General features: G+C 43.3%; 3 protein-coding genes across 11 annotated transcripts in view; 2 read left to right on the forward strand and 1 right to left on the reverse strand.

Moving 5' to 3' along the window:
- Positions 1–12,254, reverse strand: part of PHC3 (polyhomeotic homolog 3) — a 67,136-nt gene extending 54,882 nt beyond the window's left edge. The window contains exons 1-5 of one of the 8 annotated variants that reach the window (XR_009555595.1): positions 12,130–12,191; positions 10,131–10,277; positions 8,397–8,537; positions 7,174–7,251; positions 5,479–5,637 (exon numbers count right to left, since the gene is read on the reverse strand). Coding sequence is in view for 7 of the 8 variants with exons in the window: in XM_060242489.1 (XP_060098472.1) it covers positions 5,479–5,637; positions 7,174–7,251; positions 8,397–8,537; positions 10,131–10,259 (507 nt within the window). In the remaining variant the exon portion in view is untranslated. Of the gene's footprint in view, positions 1–5,478; positions 5,638–7,173; positions 7,290–8,396; positions 8,541–10,130; positions 10,278–12,129 lie in introns of those variants that run through there. The other 7 variants (XM_060242489.1, XM_060242490.1, XM_060242492.1 and 4 more) reach the window with 7 other exon arrangements.
- The window catches only part of GPR160 (G protein-coupled receptor 160), a 302,729-nt gene that overhangs the window by 79,728 nt on the left and 202,846 nt on the right, over positions 1–20,155 (forward strand). The window lies entirely within an intron of this gene.
- Positions 14,797–20,155, forward strand: part of PRKCI (protein kinase C iota) — a 47,654-nt gene continuing 42,295 nt past the window's right edge. Inside the window, exon 1 of one of the 2 annotated variants that reach the window (XM_060242497.1) lies at positions 14,797–14,832. Coding sequence is in view for 1 of the 2 variants with exons in the window: in XM_060242495.1 (XP_060098478.1) it covers positions 15,347–15,477 (131 nt within the window). In the remaining variant the exon portion in view is untranslated. Of the gene's footprint in view, positions 14,833–15,313; positions 15,478–20,155 lie in introns of those variants that run through there. The other variant, XM_060242495.1, reaches the window with a different exon arrangement.

Here is a 20,155-nt window from a genome sequence, read left to right on the forward strand (position 1 = left end):
GGGCCTCTGTAAAATTGTATAGTTTAGAAATCAAGAAAAAATTAATAAGAAAAAGTAAAGATTCTATCAGGTAGAAAGAACTGGGGAAATAGGAAAACAACAAATGGATTTATTTACACTCCACAGCATAGTAGTAACATGGCCTTTTCTTCTTTTGTGATACTGCACAGAAATGCCAGCCTTCCAGGGCAGGCATAGAGTCCAGTGAGACCACAGAACTCAGCTAAGGGATGGCACATCAGGAATGAGAAGGCTTTGCTAGGGGAGGAATATGAAGACAGTGCATTGCCCTCAGAAGAGACAGACAGGGCTATAAGATGCACATTCTGGCAGTTAGGAATGCATTCCAACAGACTTTGTTTGCAACGGAGTGGTCTAAGGCTTAAACAGAGCCATAGATCCTACATGATCTCTACTCCATTTGAGGCACAACAGTAGGCAGAGTGAAGCAACTAATAGCCCGATCAAGGGGTTAAGAGAAAGTAGATCCAGCTGTACATAGCATGTGTAAGAAACCACAAATTCAGGGATGCATCCCTTCCAAAACATTTCCTGCTATTTCCGTTGCTGAATTTCACCAGTTCCTTCTCTTGCTGCAAACATCAGACTTCACACTCACGCTATTGCTGGGACTCCCTGAATGTTCAGGGGACATTTTGAGCTGTGGTGGGAGAGGGAGGCAAAGAAGCTGTGCTGTGCTGCTGGTGTCAATGGAAGCTACCAGAGGACACAAGCCAGGGTTCCCCCAATCATTTCAAGTGAGCATGTGGCAGTTCTCATATCCACAAAACAATCAGGCAGGCCCAACAGTACAAGCATCCTCACAATGTCATATTGATGCATTTATCACAACACTTTCAAAGGCTTCCATGGGGTGATGTGTGCTTTTCAGAAAAATATGAATTGGGAAATTTTGTGATGCTCCAAGTACAGCACAATCTGATTTAGCATGCTTATTTTGAGTTATATTTAGTAAATATTTTTTTTAAAAAAAATTACCTTGTGTTAATTTTATATCCTTATTGCAACAAAAAATGTAATCAAAATTTCTGATTACAAAAATCAAAAACAAATAAAGTGTGGCTAAATGTTATATTCTAACAAATTAAAAACTGTATGCAGAAGTTATGTTTATTGGAACAATTCTTAGAACATTTAAACATATATATGTCTTATATTGTTTAAATTTTAAAAAGACAGACACTGGTGACTGCTGAGACATGACATTCAGCACAAGCAGAGGACTGTACATGATATGCCTTGGTTGTTCACTCTTTTATTTCAATGGAATTTAGCTCTCTTTTATAGAGGTCCCTGACACTTCTTGTGGCTTCACTTGCATGACTTGTTAGTTCTGTATCAGACTGGTGAATACAATGTCCCTTCCAGAATACAAGAAAAGACATCAAATAAGAATTTCAGCTTTGTTTTTATTTGGCCTACACAGTCAATCAAGCAAATTTACCACTTAATTTTTAAAATTTGATTATACACCTTTGTGGTTTACTCTGCCCCCCAATTTACTAATCAATAAAACATACATGCACTCACACATTCAAAGCCTGGGCAGAATCTCCTGAAAAACATTAATTACTCTTTGAAACTGCCACACTTGCCTAATATTGTATTAACAATGGCATTCATTCATTATTAGTTCCATGAAACAATTGAGTTTTCAGAAACGGAATTTTTTCCATGAACAAATAAAGCACTACAAGAAATTCTGCCCCTCATCTCTGTCCTCCCTGTGCAAGCACCAGTTGTTTCCGACTCTGGGGTGATGCTGCTTTCACAACGTTTTCATGGCAGCCCTTTTTACAGGGGGGTGGTTTGCCATTGCTTTCCCCGGTCATTACACTTTCCCTGTAGAGGTCAGTTAAAAAGTCACACTCATCTACAGCCAACTGGATTTCAAGACTGTTCACAGAGATGAAACTGGTTCTTTAGTATGCTTCTTGACACAAAAAACAAAAGCATACGTCTGTGTTTATGAGACATGCTAAGGAACAGCTTATTCCATTCAGTGCAAAAAGAATGGTTATATAGAGCCAACAGACTAGTCACAACCATTCCTGCAACGCTAAGACATTATAGTTCAAATGTTAGTTTGCACAAATGCAAGAAGGCTATTTTCCTTGGACTACTATCCTAGGGCTGCTAAGGATATGCTGGGGGTGGGGGTTCCCCTGGTTTAGGGGCCTCCAACCTGCCAGCATGGAGCTAGCCAGTGGGGGGAATCCTTGCCCCCAAAGAGCTCTGCAGCGTGCAACGTGCCTGACACAATGACGTCACCCAGATGATGTCATCACACTGGGCACATTGTAAAGGGGGACAGTCTTAGCATTTATGTAAAAATTTTATGGTGCCATAGAATTTTTTTACCTGAATCCTAGAGCATCCCCCACGTGACGTGCCGGGCACAAAGACATCACTTCTGGGTGATGTTATTGTGCTGCACATGCAAAGCATGCGCATGAAGACTTCCCTGCCTCAAGAAAGGTAGGACTTGGCAATAACAACATCCCATTCCACACTTCTTATCTTCTTCCTCCTCTCAGAAGCTAATTTTTTAATACATTAGGCTGCAGATATCCCAGTAAACCTCCGTTCATGACAGGAACAAGTACAGCTTGTTTTTGTCCTCAGGTGCTGCTCCCCAAACCTCCCCCTTCCCCACTGTACATTAGAGATGACTGAGAGAGTCCTGGTTTATCATCCTTTCAAATGAGACTTCTGAATGGAGATGCCTCAGCAAATGAGTTTTTGCCTTCTCCAAACAGGGATGTTAAACATTCTGATTTGTGGGGAGGAAATACACTAGAATGCCCAGGAATGCATCTGAAGTTTTATTTCAGGGCTTCACAAACCAGGAAGCTATCAGTCATGCTCTGCAACCAAGGGGAAAAGGCAGGAAGCACATGAACACATGTTCACGTCCATCATTCACAAAAGGAGATTTATCGTGACATCTGAATTTATTTGCAATGTCTCATGCAATGGATGGATGACATAAAGGGAAACTGGTAAGAGACTGCCTATACTGAATTCCGGATTCTGTAAAAGGTTTTGTCTTGGATCTAATGAACTGTTTCCAAACAGGGAAAACTTTCTACACATAGAGCACAGTTCTCTCAACTCCTTCCTATGGCTGCAGACCAAAATACTCCTTGAAATGCTATTTCTAGGGAACAAGCATTTCAGAGGGCATCTGTGGGTACAATGAAAGGGAGATGTAAGAAAGCCATGCTCCGTGATTATTTCCAGCTCCTGAAATTATCACTAGACACAGGCCTTTGTCCACACTTTGTTATACTTTCGGAATGGGATAAACGTATGGAACAGAGGTCCATTTGTGGCTATTAGACACAAGGTATACAGGGAACACTATGTCTGGGGCAGTGATGCTCTGTATTCTTATGCTTGGGGGGGAAACCGTGGGAGGGCTTCTTGAGTTCTGGACCCTTTGGTGGATTTCATGATGTCTCCTGGGTTTTAGCTGTTATGTGACTCAGAACACTGGACTGGATGGACCATTGGCTTGACCCAACATGGCTTCTCTTATGTTCTTAATGTCAACTTCTTCCTTTCAGCAGTAGGTATATATTTAAAATAATTCTATCCTTGACCCAATACATCTTCAAAACAGCTTATAATAGCATAAAATCATATAATTTAAATTCTAAATTCAGAATATGATGGAATATTTGCAGAAACATAAATTTATTTATTTACTTTAGATTTATATGCCACCCGCTCCGCAAGCAGACTCTGGGCGGCTTGGATCTAACCAACTTTTCAGGTTCTGAGAAAGGAAACACCACCAAATAAAGTCCATGCTGGGAATCAAGGACCTGCATGGACAAAAGCAATGTGTGATGGGGATTATGGCACAGGGGTGGGACATACTTGACTAATAAATATATAGTAATACATTCTGAAATACAATTTTAAAAGTAGTTTTTGAATGCATGTGCAAATCTGGCAAAGAAAAGGAAACTTTCAGTAGCCAGACAAAAAAAAAAGGTTCATATTTACTGCAAATATGAACCCTCCCCAAGCAGAACCATGGCAAAATAAAGTGACTCTGATGCTCCAGCTGCTAAGCCTTTATATTTATTAAAGCATGAACCTCAGACTAATGACATGAAATTGTTTCTGAGCAGGTGTTAATTTTATACTGTACTCAGATGTTCTTCCACAAGTGACATTAAGGAGGAAAGTGCACAAACATGGTTTGTTGGCAGACACAGACATAAGCCTCATTTCTCCACTATCCTTTCTAACACAGCTGCATAGGTTAGTTAGTCCACCCCCATCTAAAGAACTTGTTTGCAAGGCATATACATTATTTACTTGCCTGATTTAAACCTTATTATTCTCCATGATGGGGACACAAAGCAGATGACATACGTAGGTTAGGCTGAGAACGTGTGACTAGTTCAAGGTTGGCCAGTGAGTTTCCATGGCAGAGTGATCCTGGATTTCCCAAATTCTAGTCCAGCACTCTAACCACTACACCACACTGGCTCCCATGAGCTATGTAACATACATGAGCCTGGCAATGGCAGATTCATGCACACATAAGAACATAAGAGAAGCCATGTTGGATCAGGCCAACGGCCCATCCAGTCCAACACTCTGTATCACACAGTGGCTAATATACACACACACACTGTGGCTAATAGCCACTGATGGACCTCTGCTTCATATTTTTATCCAATCCCTTCTTGAAGCTGTCTATGCTTGTAGCTGCCACCACCTCCTGTGGCAGTGAATTCCACATGTTAATCACCCTTTGGGTGAAGAAGTACTTCCTTTTATCTGTTTTAACCTGACTGCTCAGCAATTTCATTGAATGCCCATGAGTTCTTGTATTGTGAGAAAGGGAGAAAAGTACGGTACTTCTTTCTCTACTTTCTCCATCCCATGCATAACCTTGTAAACCTCTATCATGTCACCCTGCAGTCGACGTTTCTCCAAGCTAAAGAGCCCCACTTTCTTCATAGGGAAAGTGTTCCAACCCTGTAATCATTCTAGTTGCCCTTTTCTGGACTTTTTCCAATCCTATAATATCCTTTTTGAGGTGCGGTGACCAGAATTGCACACAGTATTCCAAATGATAACGCACCATCGATTTATACAGGGGCATTATGATACTGGCTGATTTGTTTTCAATTCCCTTCCTAATAATTCCCAGCATAGCGTTGGCCTTTTTTATCGCAACCACACACACCCCAGCTTAATGTTGGCCTATTGTGAAATTGTGAAATCTGCACGATTCCTTTCTGCTTTTAAAGCAAGCTCTTTCTTCCTCATATCCTAGTGTCTTCTAAACCAGCTGCAGAGTTACAAAACTGAACTGCTCAGCAGAAACACAGACAGGTAATGGAACTCTATCCATAAGAAAGAACATAAGGAACAAATAAAACTTAGATTAGCAAGGGTTAAATTAGTCAAACAAAAACGTGCAAGACTCACCATCTGAGCACGCAGGTACATCTGAGCCTGGCTTGCAGTCAGAGTAGGGGAGCTGCTCCCCAGTAACATGGTCTGTTGGGTCAGACTGCTGCTGCTACTGTTCGAGGTCTGTGACCGGCTTATTAGCTGCGCAGGTGTAGGAGAAGCAGAAAGATTAATCTAGGGAAGCAAAAATATTGCTTTTATTAACTGCCTTGACCCCACAATTTCAACGACCATCATAAGCTGCCAAGCTGTGCATACTTACTTGGGAGTAAGCACCACGTAAAAGAGTTGGGTTCACTTCAGAGTAAACCCACATAGTTATCTTCAGTATCTAAGATATCTGTTTAATATACAAACCTGAGTTTTCCTTTTTTTAAAGCAACACTGTTTTGGCGCATAGCTTAAATGCTTACCTGTTGACTACCCAAGGTCGCAAGATACAGTCTTGGATATTTTTAAACCATTGACAACAAATAAGATACATTTTCAAGTTTAAACATTAAATTAAATAATCCTAAATTCTGGTACAACACAGCTTGCATTGATCTTCTGAGATGTAGCCTAAAACTTTGATAATAAATTGGTATTCATATTAATTCTAGAATTTAAATACAGAAAATGTTGTACAATCTTCCTAGTTTTCTTTTGGGATAAGACATTTCAGTTAGCCTCTTGTTCCTAAGGATCACCTGCCCCACAACAGCATTTTGATTTAAACCCCACCTTTCCCCATGGCTCAAGGCAGCTTACAGTATTTAATTAAAAACATTCAAGTAGCAATAAAAAACCAACTCACTACCAACCGATTTTTTTTTGGGGGGGGGAGGGGGCGCTTGGTGGGCTGAAGTGTGGGAGTGTAGTTTTTTTAGTAGACTTCTCCTAGTAGTAATTTGAATCCAACCCCATATCTTCAGAATCTAGCCTAATTTTTTAACCACCACATTAAACACAATACAAACACACAATGTTTGGTTTTTTTCATATTACCATGGTAAATGTAAAAGGGAGGAATCCTACATTAAAAATTAAAATTGTTTAAATGCCTCCATGAAATTTCTCCCCATGGTGTTATGGCAAAATTCACAACCAAAAACCTTGCAAAAGATCAGAAGTTCAAAGTTTTGAAGACAAATTTAAGTATGGTTTGCACATAACAATGGAGTGGCATTATGGAAAATCTTCCTGGAAATTTTTGTGCTCATGCCCTTGGTTACTTTCCACTCTTCTCCACACACTGTTCTTGGAAATTACACATGCAGCAAGCTGCAATTAGGTAACACCCAAGTCACAAACTATGTTTTATTCTCTTCCCTCCAAACCAAGAGTGGTTCCTGGTTTGAAAATATGAGAACAAACCATAGCGGGGTGTGTGTTTGTGTATACACACACAATAACCAACTGTAGATTGCCAAAAAAACCCAGTGAGTATTAATCTCCTAACCATGATGGGGGGAGGGTTGTCATATTAGTCTGAGGATCTCCAAGGATCATTTCTTGGTTTTCTGTCACCTAAGAACCATGTCCTAGTTATAGGAGATCATCCAGAGAACTCTTAAGGGTAGATATTTTTAAAAATTAATGCTCAGATTTCGAAGAAAGGCAAATTGAGTTAAAATCAAAGTTTCCACAACATAGTTATTCAGACTTCATTTACTTTCAGTAACTAAAAGAGTCTGGCTTAAAAGAAGGCAACTTGTTCAAAATACTTACCGAGGTTTCTGACATGCTTGACTGCTGAGTGACACTGCCATTGGGGGATGCACACTGCCTCCCACCTGACAGGTTTGCCTAAATAGCAAGCACATCTGTCAAATGTGTCATTTACACTGCAATAAAAAGTGTTTAAATATTGTTGAATATGATAAATTGAACATCTAGCTCAATGGCATTCACTAGGCAGCCCAAGACCCAAAATGGCTATGTATGCGGTTATCATTAGACCCTCTACCTATGCAGTTAACCTAACTTATACTTTTTTATACAGTCAAGACTGTATCATGAGTTATCCTAATTAACAGCCCTTTTCTTTGTGAGCAATGAATCCCATGATTCTCCCAACCACACACCTTTATAATCAACTGTGTTTCATTGACAAGCAACTGCTATGAACTCCTCCTTCGACATGCAACTTCACTACACTGAAGATAGCTTAGGCCAGCCCAGAGCCACTGATGCAACTGCAGTCTCTCTATTCAGTTCCAAACTCCAACTGTCCCTTAGAATGTATGTCAAACATCAGACACCCATTTATTTCATATTGGGGGAGAGCATTTTCCCCAAGGGGCTGCAGAAGACCTACAGTTCAAACTACTCCATCATTTATTTCTTTAACTTATATTCTGCCCTCCCCACTATTAGCATTAATTAATGGATAAGTATTATATTTGCTGATAGGGAATGCCGTTCTTTCTCTTTACAAGCAATAAACCACAAATGTTTGTTACCTACTTAACACCCAATAGTGGCTGGTTGCCCAAGGGTGTAATAGATATAGAACTAGGGATGCTGGCTTCCAGGTGGGTTTTGGGGATCCCCTGGAATTACAGCTCATCTCCAGACTACAGAGATCAATTCCTGGAGAAAACTGATACGTTGGAGGGTGGGCTCTATGGCATTGTACCCCGCTAAGGTCCCTATCCTTCTTCAGCTCCTTCCCCAAATTTCCAGAAGTTTCCCAACCTGGATCTGGCACATTCCCGCACCCCTGCTAGGGGTGGGGGGTTGTGGCAACCCTATAGAGAACACTGCTGCTCTTGGACAACTGAGCTCATTCTCACACAAAGCTGTGCCATAACCAGTGCTCAGGCCCCAGAATAAAAAAAAATTACAGGCAACCATTAAGTTAGGACACAAGCACATTCCTGTTACTATGTTTGGTAGCTCTTAATGGTTTAATTCCCAAAGAGTTCTTTTGTAATTGATTTCCATCTCACCTGTGGAACACTGGCCAGGCTCAAATGCTGCTGTTGCAAAGCTGCAGTCTGTAACATCAGGTGCTGCTGCTGAGCTGCATACATCTGTTGAAGGTACTGCGCTGCAGAGCTTGGAGGACGATGCAAAGCCTGCTGAATAACCTGTGGACCGTTCAGTAACATCATTACTATGGCAAAAAATAGAGATTTGTATCAAAATTGCCACCATCAAAGAACTATACCTTTTTCTAAGAACTACACCAGAACCTTGGAACAATTACGACTGGCAGCCAACCTGATGTGGGCAAAATGCTGAATGCAATATAGAAACTACTGTCCTCCTTGCACCTGTGACTGAACGCCACCCTCCATATCCCAGATCAGACTTTATTAGAGTACTGGCAGAACAATATTTTATAGAGGCCTGCATGCCCTTGATAATCATGGTGATCACTCTATATGTGGAATGTAACCTTCTGAAAATGCCACCGGAAGATACATTTCCTATTTTCTACAATTGGGGCAAAAAACAAGGTATACATATCTAAATAAATAATCTTCCTCTCACCCCATTGTACTCTCATCCCCCTCCAAAGTTATTGCCCAAACACAACTCAATGTCTATTGTAGCTCTGCCACCTCCTTTATTGAAACTACTCCTGGTTTCCTCTCATCCAGAAAGTCTGTACTGCCCACTACAACAGCTCTCCTCCTCTGCTCTAAAGGTTACCTCTCATCCAAGCCTTATTTCTTTTCTTCCTTAGCGTCTACTTCTCCTCCCTGATTCTGTTCCCTTCTTCTGATCTCCTACAGGTTAATTTACTGGAATGTAGCATAGCCAGAGTGGGGAGGCTGCCTTCTACGGAGGGGGCCCCAAGCAAACAAGCACACTGAAAAATTCTGCTAGAAATTTTATTTCTATTTATTTGCTTAAGCACCCTAAAGGATGTAGCATTTATTTATTTTTTAATATATATGCTGCCTCTCTAGAGGACTGCTTAAGGCAGCATTTCACTTGCCATTACACACAGCAGCTAATGAACTGGAGCAGACCATGAAAATGTTGAAGTGAGGAATGCAAGTACATCATATGTGTTTCTTAATGCTAAACATTATTTGGAAGATTGCAGGGGGGAGAAAGTGGGTCAGTAACAGCCATACATCCCCTGTAGCAGGCAGAGAGGTTCATGGGATCTGGAAAACTCTGTCCAGTTCTCAGTACACTTCTTCAGATCTGTACAGTGAGTATGATTTTCCAGCTTCAATGGTTTTATAGCAATAAAATGAGACATCATATTCCACAATATAAATAGTTCACAGCCTTGTTCTCTCCTGACAATGCTATAAGATTATCAAGGATATAACCTGCCCAAAGCATTGTTGCAAAAAAGTCACCAAATTTTTATTAAGTCCCTCTTCAAAGTTTTATGTTCCACATGAAAACAAACGGGAACAAACTAGAGAAACAGCAAAAAGATGTATGAAAGATAAGAGAAGGACGAGGGACAAAAATCAAATGATTAAGGATCATATGAGTTCCTTTCCTTACTTTCTCTAGTCAGATCTGAAGACAATGCAGGGATCACACATTATGCAGGCATAGAAGTGCTACATGTACAGCTAGTAAGGCCAGCAAAGTCCGTTGGCCTTCCTCCATGAAATAATTCCCTTCTATAAACACAGTAGTTATTTGCCTATAAACACCCTCCATATATCAATACCCTTGCACTCCTTTGTCTATCAGCTGTCAAATACCTGCACAGCATGCCGATCTGCGCCACTATAGACAGATATCTGAGGTGGCTGTGTACGAGAAGGAGATGACGTAGTAGTAATGGTGGTTGTGCATGTGGAAGATACTGTTGTGCTTGGTTCATTCTCCATAGCTATGGATTGATCCTTCTACCTGGCGAGAATTGAAAACAAGAATTGCATATCACTGTGATCTGAATCTGAAAACAAATGCACAGTTCAGTGGACATGTGAGCCTGCCAATCACATAAAGCTGCCAATCAGACCACAGGCCCATCAAGGTCAGTATTGTCTCCTCAGACTGACAGCAAATCTCCAGGGTCTCAGGCAGGTCTTTCACATCACCTACTGCTTCACTGGAGATGTCAAGGACTGAACTTGGGACCTGAGGAATGCCAAGCAGATGCTCCATCACTAAGCTACAGGCCCTCCCCAATGTGACGCTCAATGTGACATAGTGTTCCGGATTTTGCCCTAGGAGATGTCCCAGTTAAAGCAGACTATACATCTCAATCTTTCACATGCTGTTCTGTATTTGTAAAACAGGAAAGAGAATGGAAAGGAGATGACATACATCTCCAGGTCTGGGGAGGATACGTCTAAGTAAATTATTTCAGAGTAGCAAGAAGACAACTGGTCACAGCAAGGAAAGAGTGACATTGCTTTATTATAAAGGTGGGCACACAAAATGAAATTAACACAGTAAAATGACCTATTTCAGTTCCCAGATCTAAGACTACATCAACCCCAATAACCATTATTTAAGCAATGCAATGAAGTCGGTATCTAAGGAAGCTTTTTAAATCTCCAAGGCATCAGTATCAAGGTGCATGTGTTTACCATTCAGAGAAAAAAAAAGGGGGGGGGAGATCAAAATACTAAATGGCCATCACCTGGTAGGAACCTGGTATATCAAGTATTTGGCAAGTATTTCCCAGTCTGGCAAAGCAGTCTTTATTACTTTAAAGAGATGCAAAGTGACAAATCTACATGAGGCTTACTGCTCTCTTCTAGGAGGACCAGCCATTCAAATAATTAATGTTGCTTTAATTCTCTTGCAAATGAACATAGGCAGTTCACTTTCAGTCATGTTACGGTCCCTCAAATGGTACATTAACATCTGGGCCTCATACCATCTCTGTACAGATGATCAGGAGCTGTTCTCTCCCCTCCCCCATTCTGAAAGGACTGCAAAGCTTCTTTTTTTTCAGATATGCTGCGATTTGGGCTGTAATTTATCTATTCCTTATGTTGATTTTGTTTTAAAACGTCTACATTTATTGAAGATGTTTTAAAATGTATGCTTTCCCCAAATGTGCATTATCTTTTTTTTTTTTTTTTAAAGATCACATGGTGAGAAAAACAAGGTTAGAAGTGGTTTCAATAAACAAAACACAAGAGGAGAACTTACAGAGCTGCCGTTTCATTTATTTATACATCCACTTTTCTGCAAGACAACCAAGGCGCAATAAAACAGAGACAGTGCATGCACACCTGTTGATACAGTGGGAGAAAGCCTCACCTATTGGATTTCTACCTGTAACACTCGTATTTACCTAATCGTTTGGAGGGAAAAGAAGCCTCGCCCAACAAGTGCAACCCACAGGGAGTAGCCAGACGTCCCTGAAGGGACAAATGCCCGTGACAGCGACACTCACGCTTAAACTGAGCTGGACACGGCGGGGCTCCAAAGGCGGGAGTGGGGGAAGCTGTCCTCCTTGGCACTACAGCAAGGCAGCCGTTTAAATAAATGCACGGCTGCAGAAATTCAACAGGTGCAGCTTCCGCACAGCCACCCTCCCGCGCAGCTCTGTTGTTCTCCGCGCTAACGAAAAAAGCCTTTCCCGCTCAACTTCTGCCTGGGCCCAGCGCCTCATCCATCACCTGGCGAAGCCCAACGAGGGGCTTTTCTCCCCGCCCCAGGCCTGCTGCCCTCATACGCCTGAAGGAAACCGCCTCCGCGCGCGCACAGCCCGCCAGCCGCCCCGCGCCTCAGCGCCACTCACTCACCCCACCTCCACCACAGAGGCAGACGCACCCGCTTGGCGTACGAAGCCCTCACTCCGCTTCCGCCATGTTCTCACCTCCCTCACAGGGAGGCAGCGCGCATGCGCCTCTCGGACGGGAGGACGGGACTGACCACCCTGGGGCGGTCATGTGACTCGATCCCGGTTTTGGGGGGCGGGGCTGCGCTAGCCTCTTGCACGGAAGGTGGTGTGTTCTATAACAGAGGTTGGAAGAACCCGAGATTCGTTCACCGCTGGTGTGCATAGTTTACGCATCTACCGATGTTTGTTCCAATAAAGGTTCTTTTTCTTTTAAATATAAGTTTTTTATTTTAGTTCCAACGAAGTAGCACAGAAGATAAAGCTAATGTTTGATATTTCAGCATTAAAGCTCATACAATAGAAAACAAAGATTAATATTCATTCCAAAAAAGGGGAAAACATTATATTCAAAAATAAATTAAGCTTCTATAGTAATGTGATTTTGGAACTATGTTGTGTTCTGCCATGTAACTTACTAGAGAGGATACCAGACTGCCACTACTCCGCATTCGTATTGTTCAATAGGTGAATTTGAAAGATTGTATGATAATTTGTATAACAGAATGTTCCCAAATCTTTTCATGCCATTGCTCTACAGTTGGTGGAATAAAGGTTCTTGATAAGAATATAAAATTGATTTATTTTTGCTATCATCGCCCTTATCCATGCCTTTGACTGACAACACTTATCAGGAAAGCTTAGTCGCCCATGACTCCCTTAAGCCATGGCACATGGTAAACACACTGTGGAGAATGGGCAGCAGAGTGTGCAGGAAGTGTCCTTGGCACCAGGCAATATAATGGAGTCGGAGTTTCTAGAGCAGCTAGATGTAGAGCAGATCTAGATCTAGAGTGGTTGCTTGGCATTCAGAAATGTTCAGCTCCAGTCATCACCAGTAAAAAGACCGTGATAGCAGGTGATGTGAAAAACCTCTGTCTAGGCCTTGAAGAGCCACTGCCGGCCTGGATAGAATAGACCTCAATGGACCAGTAGCCTTGTTCAGTATAGGGTAGCTCTAAGTGTTCCCTAATGGGCTTAGATTAGTAACTTGACAGGTTGGCGCTATGGAGCAAACACTTTGCAGATTGTTATCGATTATACAAACCCTAATGATTATTTGAATGACTTGAATTTTTGGAACTGCACTTTTTTGTCCTGGAACTGTGACAGCTTTACTCATCTGAGCGAGCAGGGATTTCTGCAGATGGGATGTGCAGATTGGCGAAGTGAGCAACTGCGCTTTCTCCGTTGTGGCTCCTGCCTTGTGGAATGGTTTGCCGCAGGAGGCTTCCCCTCTAACTATGTCAAACTGAATTATTCAAGAAGGCCTTTTTGCCCAGGTAATAGGGTTCCATTGTGCAAAATGAACAAAGCTGGAGTCCAGTGGCACCTTTAAGACCCACAAAGTTTTATTCTGGGTACCAGGTATCTGAAGAAGTGTGTGTGCACAGAAAAGCCTATACCCAGAATAAAAATTGGTGGGTCTCAGAATAAAAATTGTTGGGTCTCAAACTTTGTTCTGCTGCTTTAGACCCACACTGCTATCTACCTGAATCTACTTTATAAAATAGTCCACAAACTGGCTTACTCATTGTAGCTGTATCTGAAGAAGTGAGCAGTGACGAGTCACGAAAGCTCGTACCCAGCCACAGACTTTGTTAGTCTTTAAGGTGCTGCTGGTCTCTTCCTCTTTAAAACTTACTTGGGTAAATGAATTCTGGTTGGTTATAGATTTCTACCGTCCTAGTACACTTTGCATTGAATGTCCCATTTTGTTGACTGTGCTTACTCCTTTTGTGTGTAATGCACCTTGAGTCCCCTTGAAAAAGGCGGACTATAAATCACATGCATGAATGAATGAATGAATATTTGATCTAGCTGTTCCTCAAACAAGAGCTGTTTCTATCCCACAGTAATTCCAGAGGTTGCCATGTCAGTCTGTATTGCAGCAAAACAAAAGACCAGCAGCACCGTAAAGGCTATCCACATTTATTTTGGAATGAGCTGCCATGAAGTGAGCTCCGACTGATGAAAGCTCATGATGAAATAAACGTTGTTACTCTTCAAGGTGTCACTAGACTTCGCTTTTATTCAATGCCACCAGACAGTATGCAAGGGTTAATACTACCCACTGATTCCAATCGCATTGTTAGGTTTTACGACCTATACGTATCACAGCCGCAGTCGTAATAAATATCTGCTAATTAAACTCTAAAAGCACCACGATCTAGACACCATTCGCTGCAAACCCGGGCATCGCGGAAGGCTGACGAGCTTATACAACCCGCTTGCTCTGTTGGGGAACTACATTACCCAAAAGTCTCTGCGGCACTGCTTTCTGGGAGTTGTAGTAATCGCGTGCTACGGCTGAAGCGGCCTGTACTCTGCATATAAGAGGATGCTCAGCGCACGCTTCTGCTTTCCTTTTTAAACTTTGGGCAGAAGGCTCTGGTGTTTGTCGACTTGTACTCAAGCCGACTTATTTTAAAACAAGTTGACCCCTTTATTCCTTTCCTCTGTCCCTTTAAGTGTGCAGTGGTACAATCCATTCACCAGCTATTAATGTAGCCGAGAAAAAGGTGACGTCTGAAAGAATGGTAAATCGGCTGGCAGGCTTTTTACTTATCGGAAGGTGTATTTTTGGTCAGGTTTAACAGGTACAGGATATGCTCGTAGGTCTGAATGCCCTCCTACTGTTTCATTCGGAATTCCCTCCCCACAAGAACACCTTATTGTTTTGACTTCACCCGGGGTTCTTGGAAGTGGTTTGTCCCACATTCCCTCGCCTCCTTCCTTCCCAGGAGTTTGATACGCTGGGCGAAGGAAGGGGGGGGGGAGGGGAGGAGCGAGTCTTTTCTTTCTCACGCGCACCGCACAGACACACACAGGCTCGCGGGAGGGGCTAGGTCGCGTGCGGCTTCGGAGCGCGGAGCCGAGCGGGCGCTGCTTCGCCCTCAGCCGTTTAACGGCTCGCTTGGGGCGCGAGGCGACGAGCGTGCGCAGGACAAGCTCGCTTCCCCCCCCCCCTCCTTAAACATTCCGCCCCCCCTCCCGCCCCGGTGTGTTTCTTTCTTCCTCTTCCGCGGCTCGGCGGGGGCGGGGTGGGGCTGACCGCGCCAGCGGGCGGGGCCGCCGGAGCAAGCGAGGCGAAGCGGCGGGGAAGGGGGGGCGATGCCGACTCAGCGTGAAAGCGGCAGCAACAGCGGCGGGAGCAGCATGTCTCACCCGGGCCTGGGCAGCGTCGGTGGCGGCCCCGGGGGGGACAGCGCCCACCAGGTCCGAGTCAAGGCGTACTACAAGGGGTGAGTGAGCGGCCGGCTGGGGACGGGGCGTGGGAGGGAAGGCAGCGGGATGGAGGGGCTGACGGTAGGGTTGCCAATCCCCAGGTGGGGGCAGGGGATCCCCCGGGTTGGAAACCCCCCCCCCCCACTTCAGGGTCATCAGAAAGCGGGGGTGGGGGAGGGAAATGTCTCCTGGGCACCCCATTATTCCCTATGGAGTTCGAGTCCCAATGGAGAATTATTCCCTAGGGAGGTCGATTCCCAATGGAGAATTGACCCGCAGATATCTGGGGCTCTGGAGGGGGACTGTTTTTGTAAGGTATAGGCACAAAATTTTTAGCATATAGCATCCAGTGCCTCTCCCCAAAATACCCTCCAAGTTTCAAAAGGATTGGACCAGGGGGTCCAATTCTATGAGCCCCAAAAGAAGGCACCCCATCCTTCATTATTTCTAATGGTGGGAAGGCATTTAAAAGGTGTGCAGTCCCTCTAAATCTGACGGCCAGAACTCCCTATGGAGTTCATTTATGCTTGTCACACCCTTGCACTTGGCTCCACTCCCCTCCCCCCCCCCCCCCGAAAGTCCCCAGATATTTCTTGAAGTGGACTTGGCAACCCTAGCTGATGGGCTGGTATAGATCTCGTTTGGCAGGGGTGGCAGGCAGGGGGTAGGGGGTGTTAGGAATGCCCATCTGCCTCCAGGTGGGACCTGGGGCTCCCCCCGAATTACAGCTCATCTCCAGACTTCACTGATCCCTTGGGGGGAAATGGATGCTTCGGAGGGTGGAGTTGATGGCAATTGTACCCCACTGGGGACCTTCCCCTTCCCAGGCTTCATCCCCAAATCTCCAGAAGTTTTCCAACCTGGATCTGTCAAACCCTGCCCCCCCCTCCATTTCCTGCTAGTCGTCCGGAGGAATCTGGCAACCTTAGTGGGTGTGCCTGCGAGGCGGTGATTTGGGTGTTCTACCCCAGCCTCCCCAACCCTGTCCATCAGTAATACCAAAAATTCAAGAATGAAATTGATCATCTCTAGTAGACTCCCAGCGAGGAGGGGGGTGCAGTGTCACACCAGGCATTGTCCACTTTTGGGATTATAGGATACGGGGTGGTCATTGGTTTAGAAAGCTCTTCATCTCCCCCCCAAAAAAAACCCCCTGAAACCATTGGCGGATTCAAACAGCACCGGTGAGCCATGGGGGAGGTGTGGAACTTCTGTAGCTAGGAGCAGTGTACCTGCAAAGACCACTTGTAGGGAGTAGGAGGCTGGGCAAGGCCTATCAGAGGCATGTGGGTAAACAGGATGCTGTGCTAGGTGGATCCTTGGTCTGATCCGGCAGGGCTTCTTTTTCAGCCTTGTTGTGATGTGAAAAGTAAATGTGGAGGTTGCAAAGCTGATCTTGGGTTAGTGACGTCAGTGATGTCTTTTGGGGGTGAGGAGCATGGGGCCAGACCACTGCTCGATTGCAGTGAATGGCCTGTGGTGGGATGTGTGTGTACCCAGGATCATTTGCAGAGTGGCTTATTGGAGAGAGATGCATCAGCCCTAGCTAGGGATGAGAGGTGTCTTGAGGGACATCTCATGTGATGTTGGGCAGTAGGGGCTAAACTACTAGCAGGTTAAATGGCATAGGAACAGTTGTCATGGCTTGTGAGTGGGGGAACTCGCCACATTGCCTATAAGGTGCATAAGGTGAGTGAAACAATCATGAGGTGATCCAATATGAGGAAGAAGAATGTTTCTGGGATGAGAATTGTTGAGAGAATGCTGGAGGGGGGGGTGAGAATGTGAGTAGGAGGATTACTCATAGGGTGACTGTAGCACACTGAGATCAGAATTTCAAAAATGAAGCACAGTGTAGCTGTGGGAGTGTTTGTTCTGTGGGGCTTTGAAAAAGAACAGGAGGAACTGAAACGGAGATTGCCTTTTGAAATAAGAGGCATCGAGTAAAAAAGTATGGAGTTGAAAGTATGTAGAGGAAGAATAACTGCATGGTGTGCATGCTGGTATGGTGTAGGTTTTTTTACATATGCATCACGCCAGTTAGATGTGGCTGTGTTGCTTTATTTAGAGACCTGAGAGGATAATGCAAACACTACTCCCAATATTATTGTCTCCTTTCAGCCTGGTCTGTTATCTGCAACAAAGGTTGTGGTGCGCAATGTATGACCGTAATAACTCCAGCTGTTCTGAAATTCTGGTCAAATAAGGTCGTGAGTCTTGCTCAAAATTAAGGAACTATATTACTGGGAAAGAAAAATGAGAGAAAAATTGGCTTGTGCGAAATTATTTTTTAAGATGCTCTTTGGCTTTAGGTGGTAGTTTTTGCAGTAACAGAGGACTTGAGTTACTAAAATAAAGACTGTGTATAGGAAAGCCCAGGGATCTGTATTGCTAGAAAGAGATGTAGTTCTAATTGTGATTATAGCCACAAATAATTTGAAGAATGTGACTGCAAGATGATAAATTTGTTTTGATAATCTTACTAGCATTGCTTGTGTGTATGTGTGGCTACTCATACTCAACGAAGGGACTTGCTGCTTATTTTTAATATGGCTAGCTTGTCTTCCATTTTTATAGCAAGGTGTTCTTATAGGCCTCTTGGCTAGGTGATAAGGATGCTAGTACTGATTGCAGCTCTCATTTTGAGCCATTCTTTCTTCTTTTCCCTGTAAAACAAAATGGTATTTGCCCTGGGTTTGAGGGAGGTGTTGTTGGTTACAGCAGTGTTTCCAAGCCTCCGGGTAGGGACTCAACGGTGGGTTGTGGACCAGCCGCCTTTGTACCTTTGTATTTTGAAAAACAACATCTGACCCTGGAAACAGAATCTTCCATTAGTTGATATTTTTCTTGTTCACTATATATACATGTTGAGCAGGTAAAACGTGTCCTAATGGTTACTACTAGAGGGAGTTTCTTAGAATCATAAGGGGGATTAGTGGGAGTAATGGAAAAGGAGAGGTCAAAGGCTGGAATGTAATCTCCATATACAAACTTGCATATATAGGAATGCCGCTTTGAGTTCGTAATGGTGGCAGCTGTATCCTTTGTGTGATGTTTATTGGTTTCTCAAAAATATCTTGTTAGCCACTGTAGAAAATGGAATGCTGAATTAGATGGGTGCTAAGGTCATAATTTGCCTAGGGCACCAAAAAACCTTGGACCAGCCTTGAATGGGTCACCATACTAAGTAGATTTGGACTTGTGGGTCACCTTACCTAAAAGTTTGGGAACCAGCAATTTACAGGAAGGTCTCCATGCTTTCTTAATCTGAGAAGGTCATTGGATGTTTGATCAAATACTTGGAAGTATCAATTATCGTGACTCAAAGTGGTAGAATGAGTCATTGGCTAGAATTTATAGGATGAAAACTAAAAGGCAGGCTGGAGTTCTAGAAGAGGTTACTACTGTTCTGTGAAACTGCGAAAATATGCAGTTTATTTATGCTTTGCATTACCCTTTTTTATGTTATCAAACTGTTCTGCATATTAAACTGCAAGATTGCTTCATGCTGTACTCTTCTACATGTGAGCAGGACAGACTTGTCTCTGATCATGCATAGCTTCTTATGCAGAAGTGTATTTTGTAAATGCTCAATTCATGGATACAGCCACCAGCAATTTCTGTAATCATGGCAGGGTTGCAATTGCTACAATTATAGGAATGCCGCCTGGTAATATCGGTGTGGTTGCTTTGCACAGGATCTTTCTCCGCTTAAGAATTTGCCCCAGGATGGTCAGAACAGCCTGTTTGTAGGAGAAATGTAGTATGGCAATCCACCCATTGTATACTGGTTCTGATTAAGTGGTCCAGCAATCATATTTTCTTTCCTTGTGTCAGCCAAACAGATACTTCAAGGAAGTTCACACACAGGCCATGTTGGCCATGTTCATCTCCTTTTGCAGATTTCTAGTGCCTCAGATTAGAGGGATCTGCCTTTCAACACAGCTTTTACATTGGCTATTGCACCTTGTCAGTGTATCCACTGTGTGTGCTCCTGGCGTTTTAAAAACTCCTGGCCAGTGACCATCATAATATGTGTACCAGTGAGAGTTCACAATGAGTGTGAATTAGCACTCCCCTTACTTATGTCTGTGAGTTTTAGTATTGACTTTTGAATATATAGATTTAATGTCTTTTGAATATATATTTTAGGAATGAATGTTTGACCCTTTTCCTCTCCTCTCACAATCTGTGATTTTAAATACTTAAGGTACCTTACTTCAATACGCGCAGGGTTTTAAAAAAAATTAAAAATGCCATTACAACTAGTAGTTCAAGAAGTTTTGCAGTTAACACTAAAGAAAGAAAGTATTTTGGGTTAGACTGTGCCTGCTGCAACATGTTCATGTACTGTTTCAGAGATGGTATTTCCTTCTGTGTGAAGGGATAGGAAGACTGTTTTTTTTCTAAGGTGGTTCTTGTTAAAAACTCAGTGTTCTGCCCATTGCAGCTTTGAAGGAAATATGTGTGTCTTCTTGAATACGCATATCTGCTTTCAGTAGTTCTTTTCAGAAAGGACTCTCAAGTGTTCTTTGAACAAATAATAGCCACTGCATCTTTTGTGTTTGGTGTGCTTCTGGCAGTGTCAGGTTTCATCACACAGCAGGTAGGGTGATGCAGGCACAAGGGAGGTGAAGCAGAGATTCATGCATCCTGATGTGGACTTGACATCTGTTTAGTCTTGCTCACTAATAA

This window comes from Heteronotia binoei, chromosome 6 (assembly GCF_032191835.1).
Source record: "Heteronotia binoei isolate CCM8104 ecotype False Entrance Well chromosome 6, APGP_CSIRO_Hbin_v1, whole genome shotgun sequence".
Classification (NCBI taxonomy): Eukaryota; Metazoa; Chordata; class Lepidosauria; order Squamata; family Gekkonidae; genus Heteronotia; species Heteronotia binoei.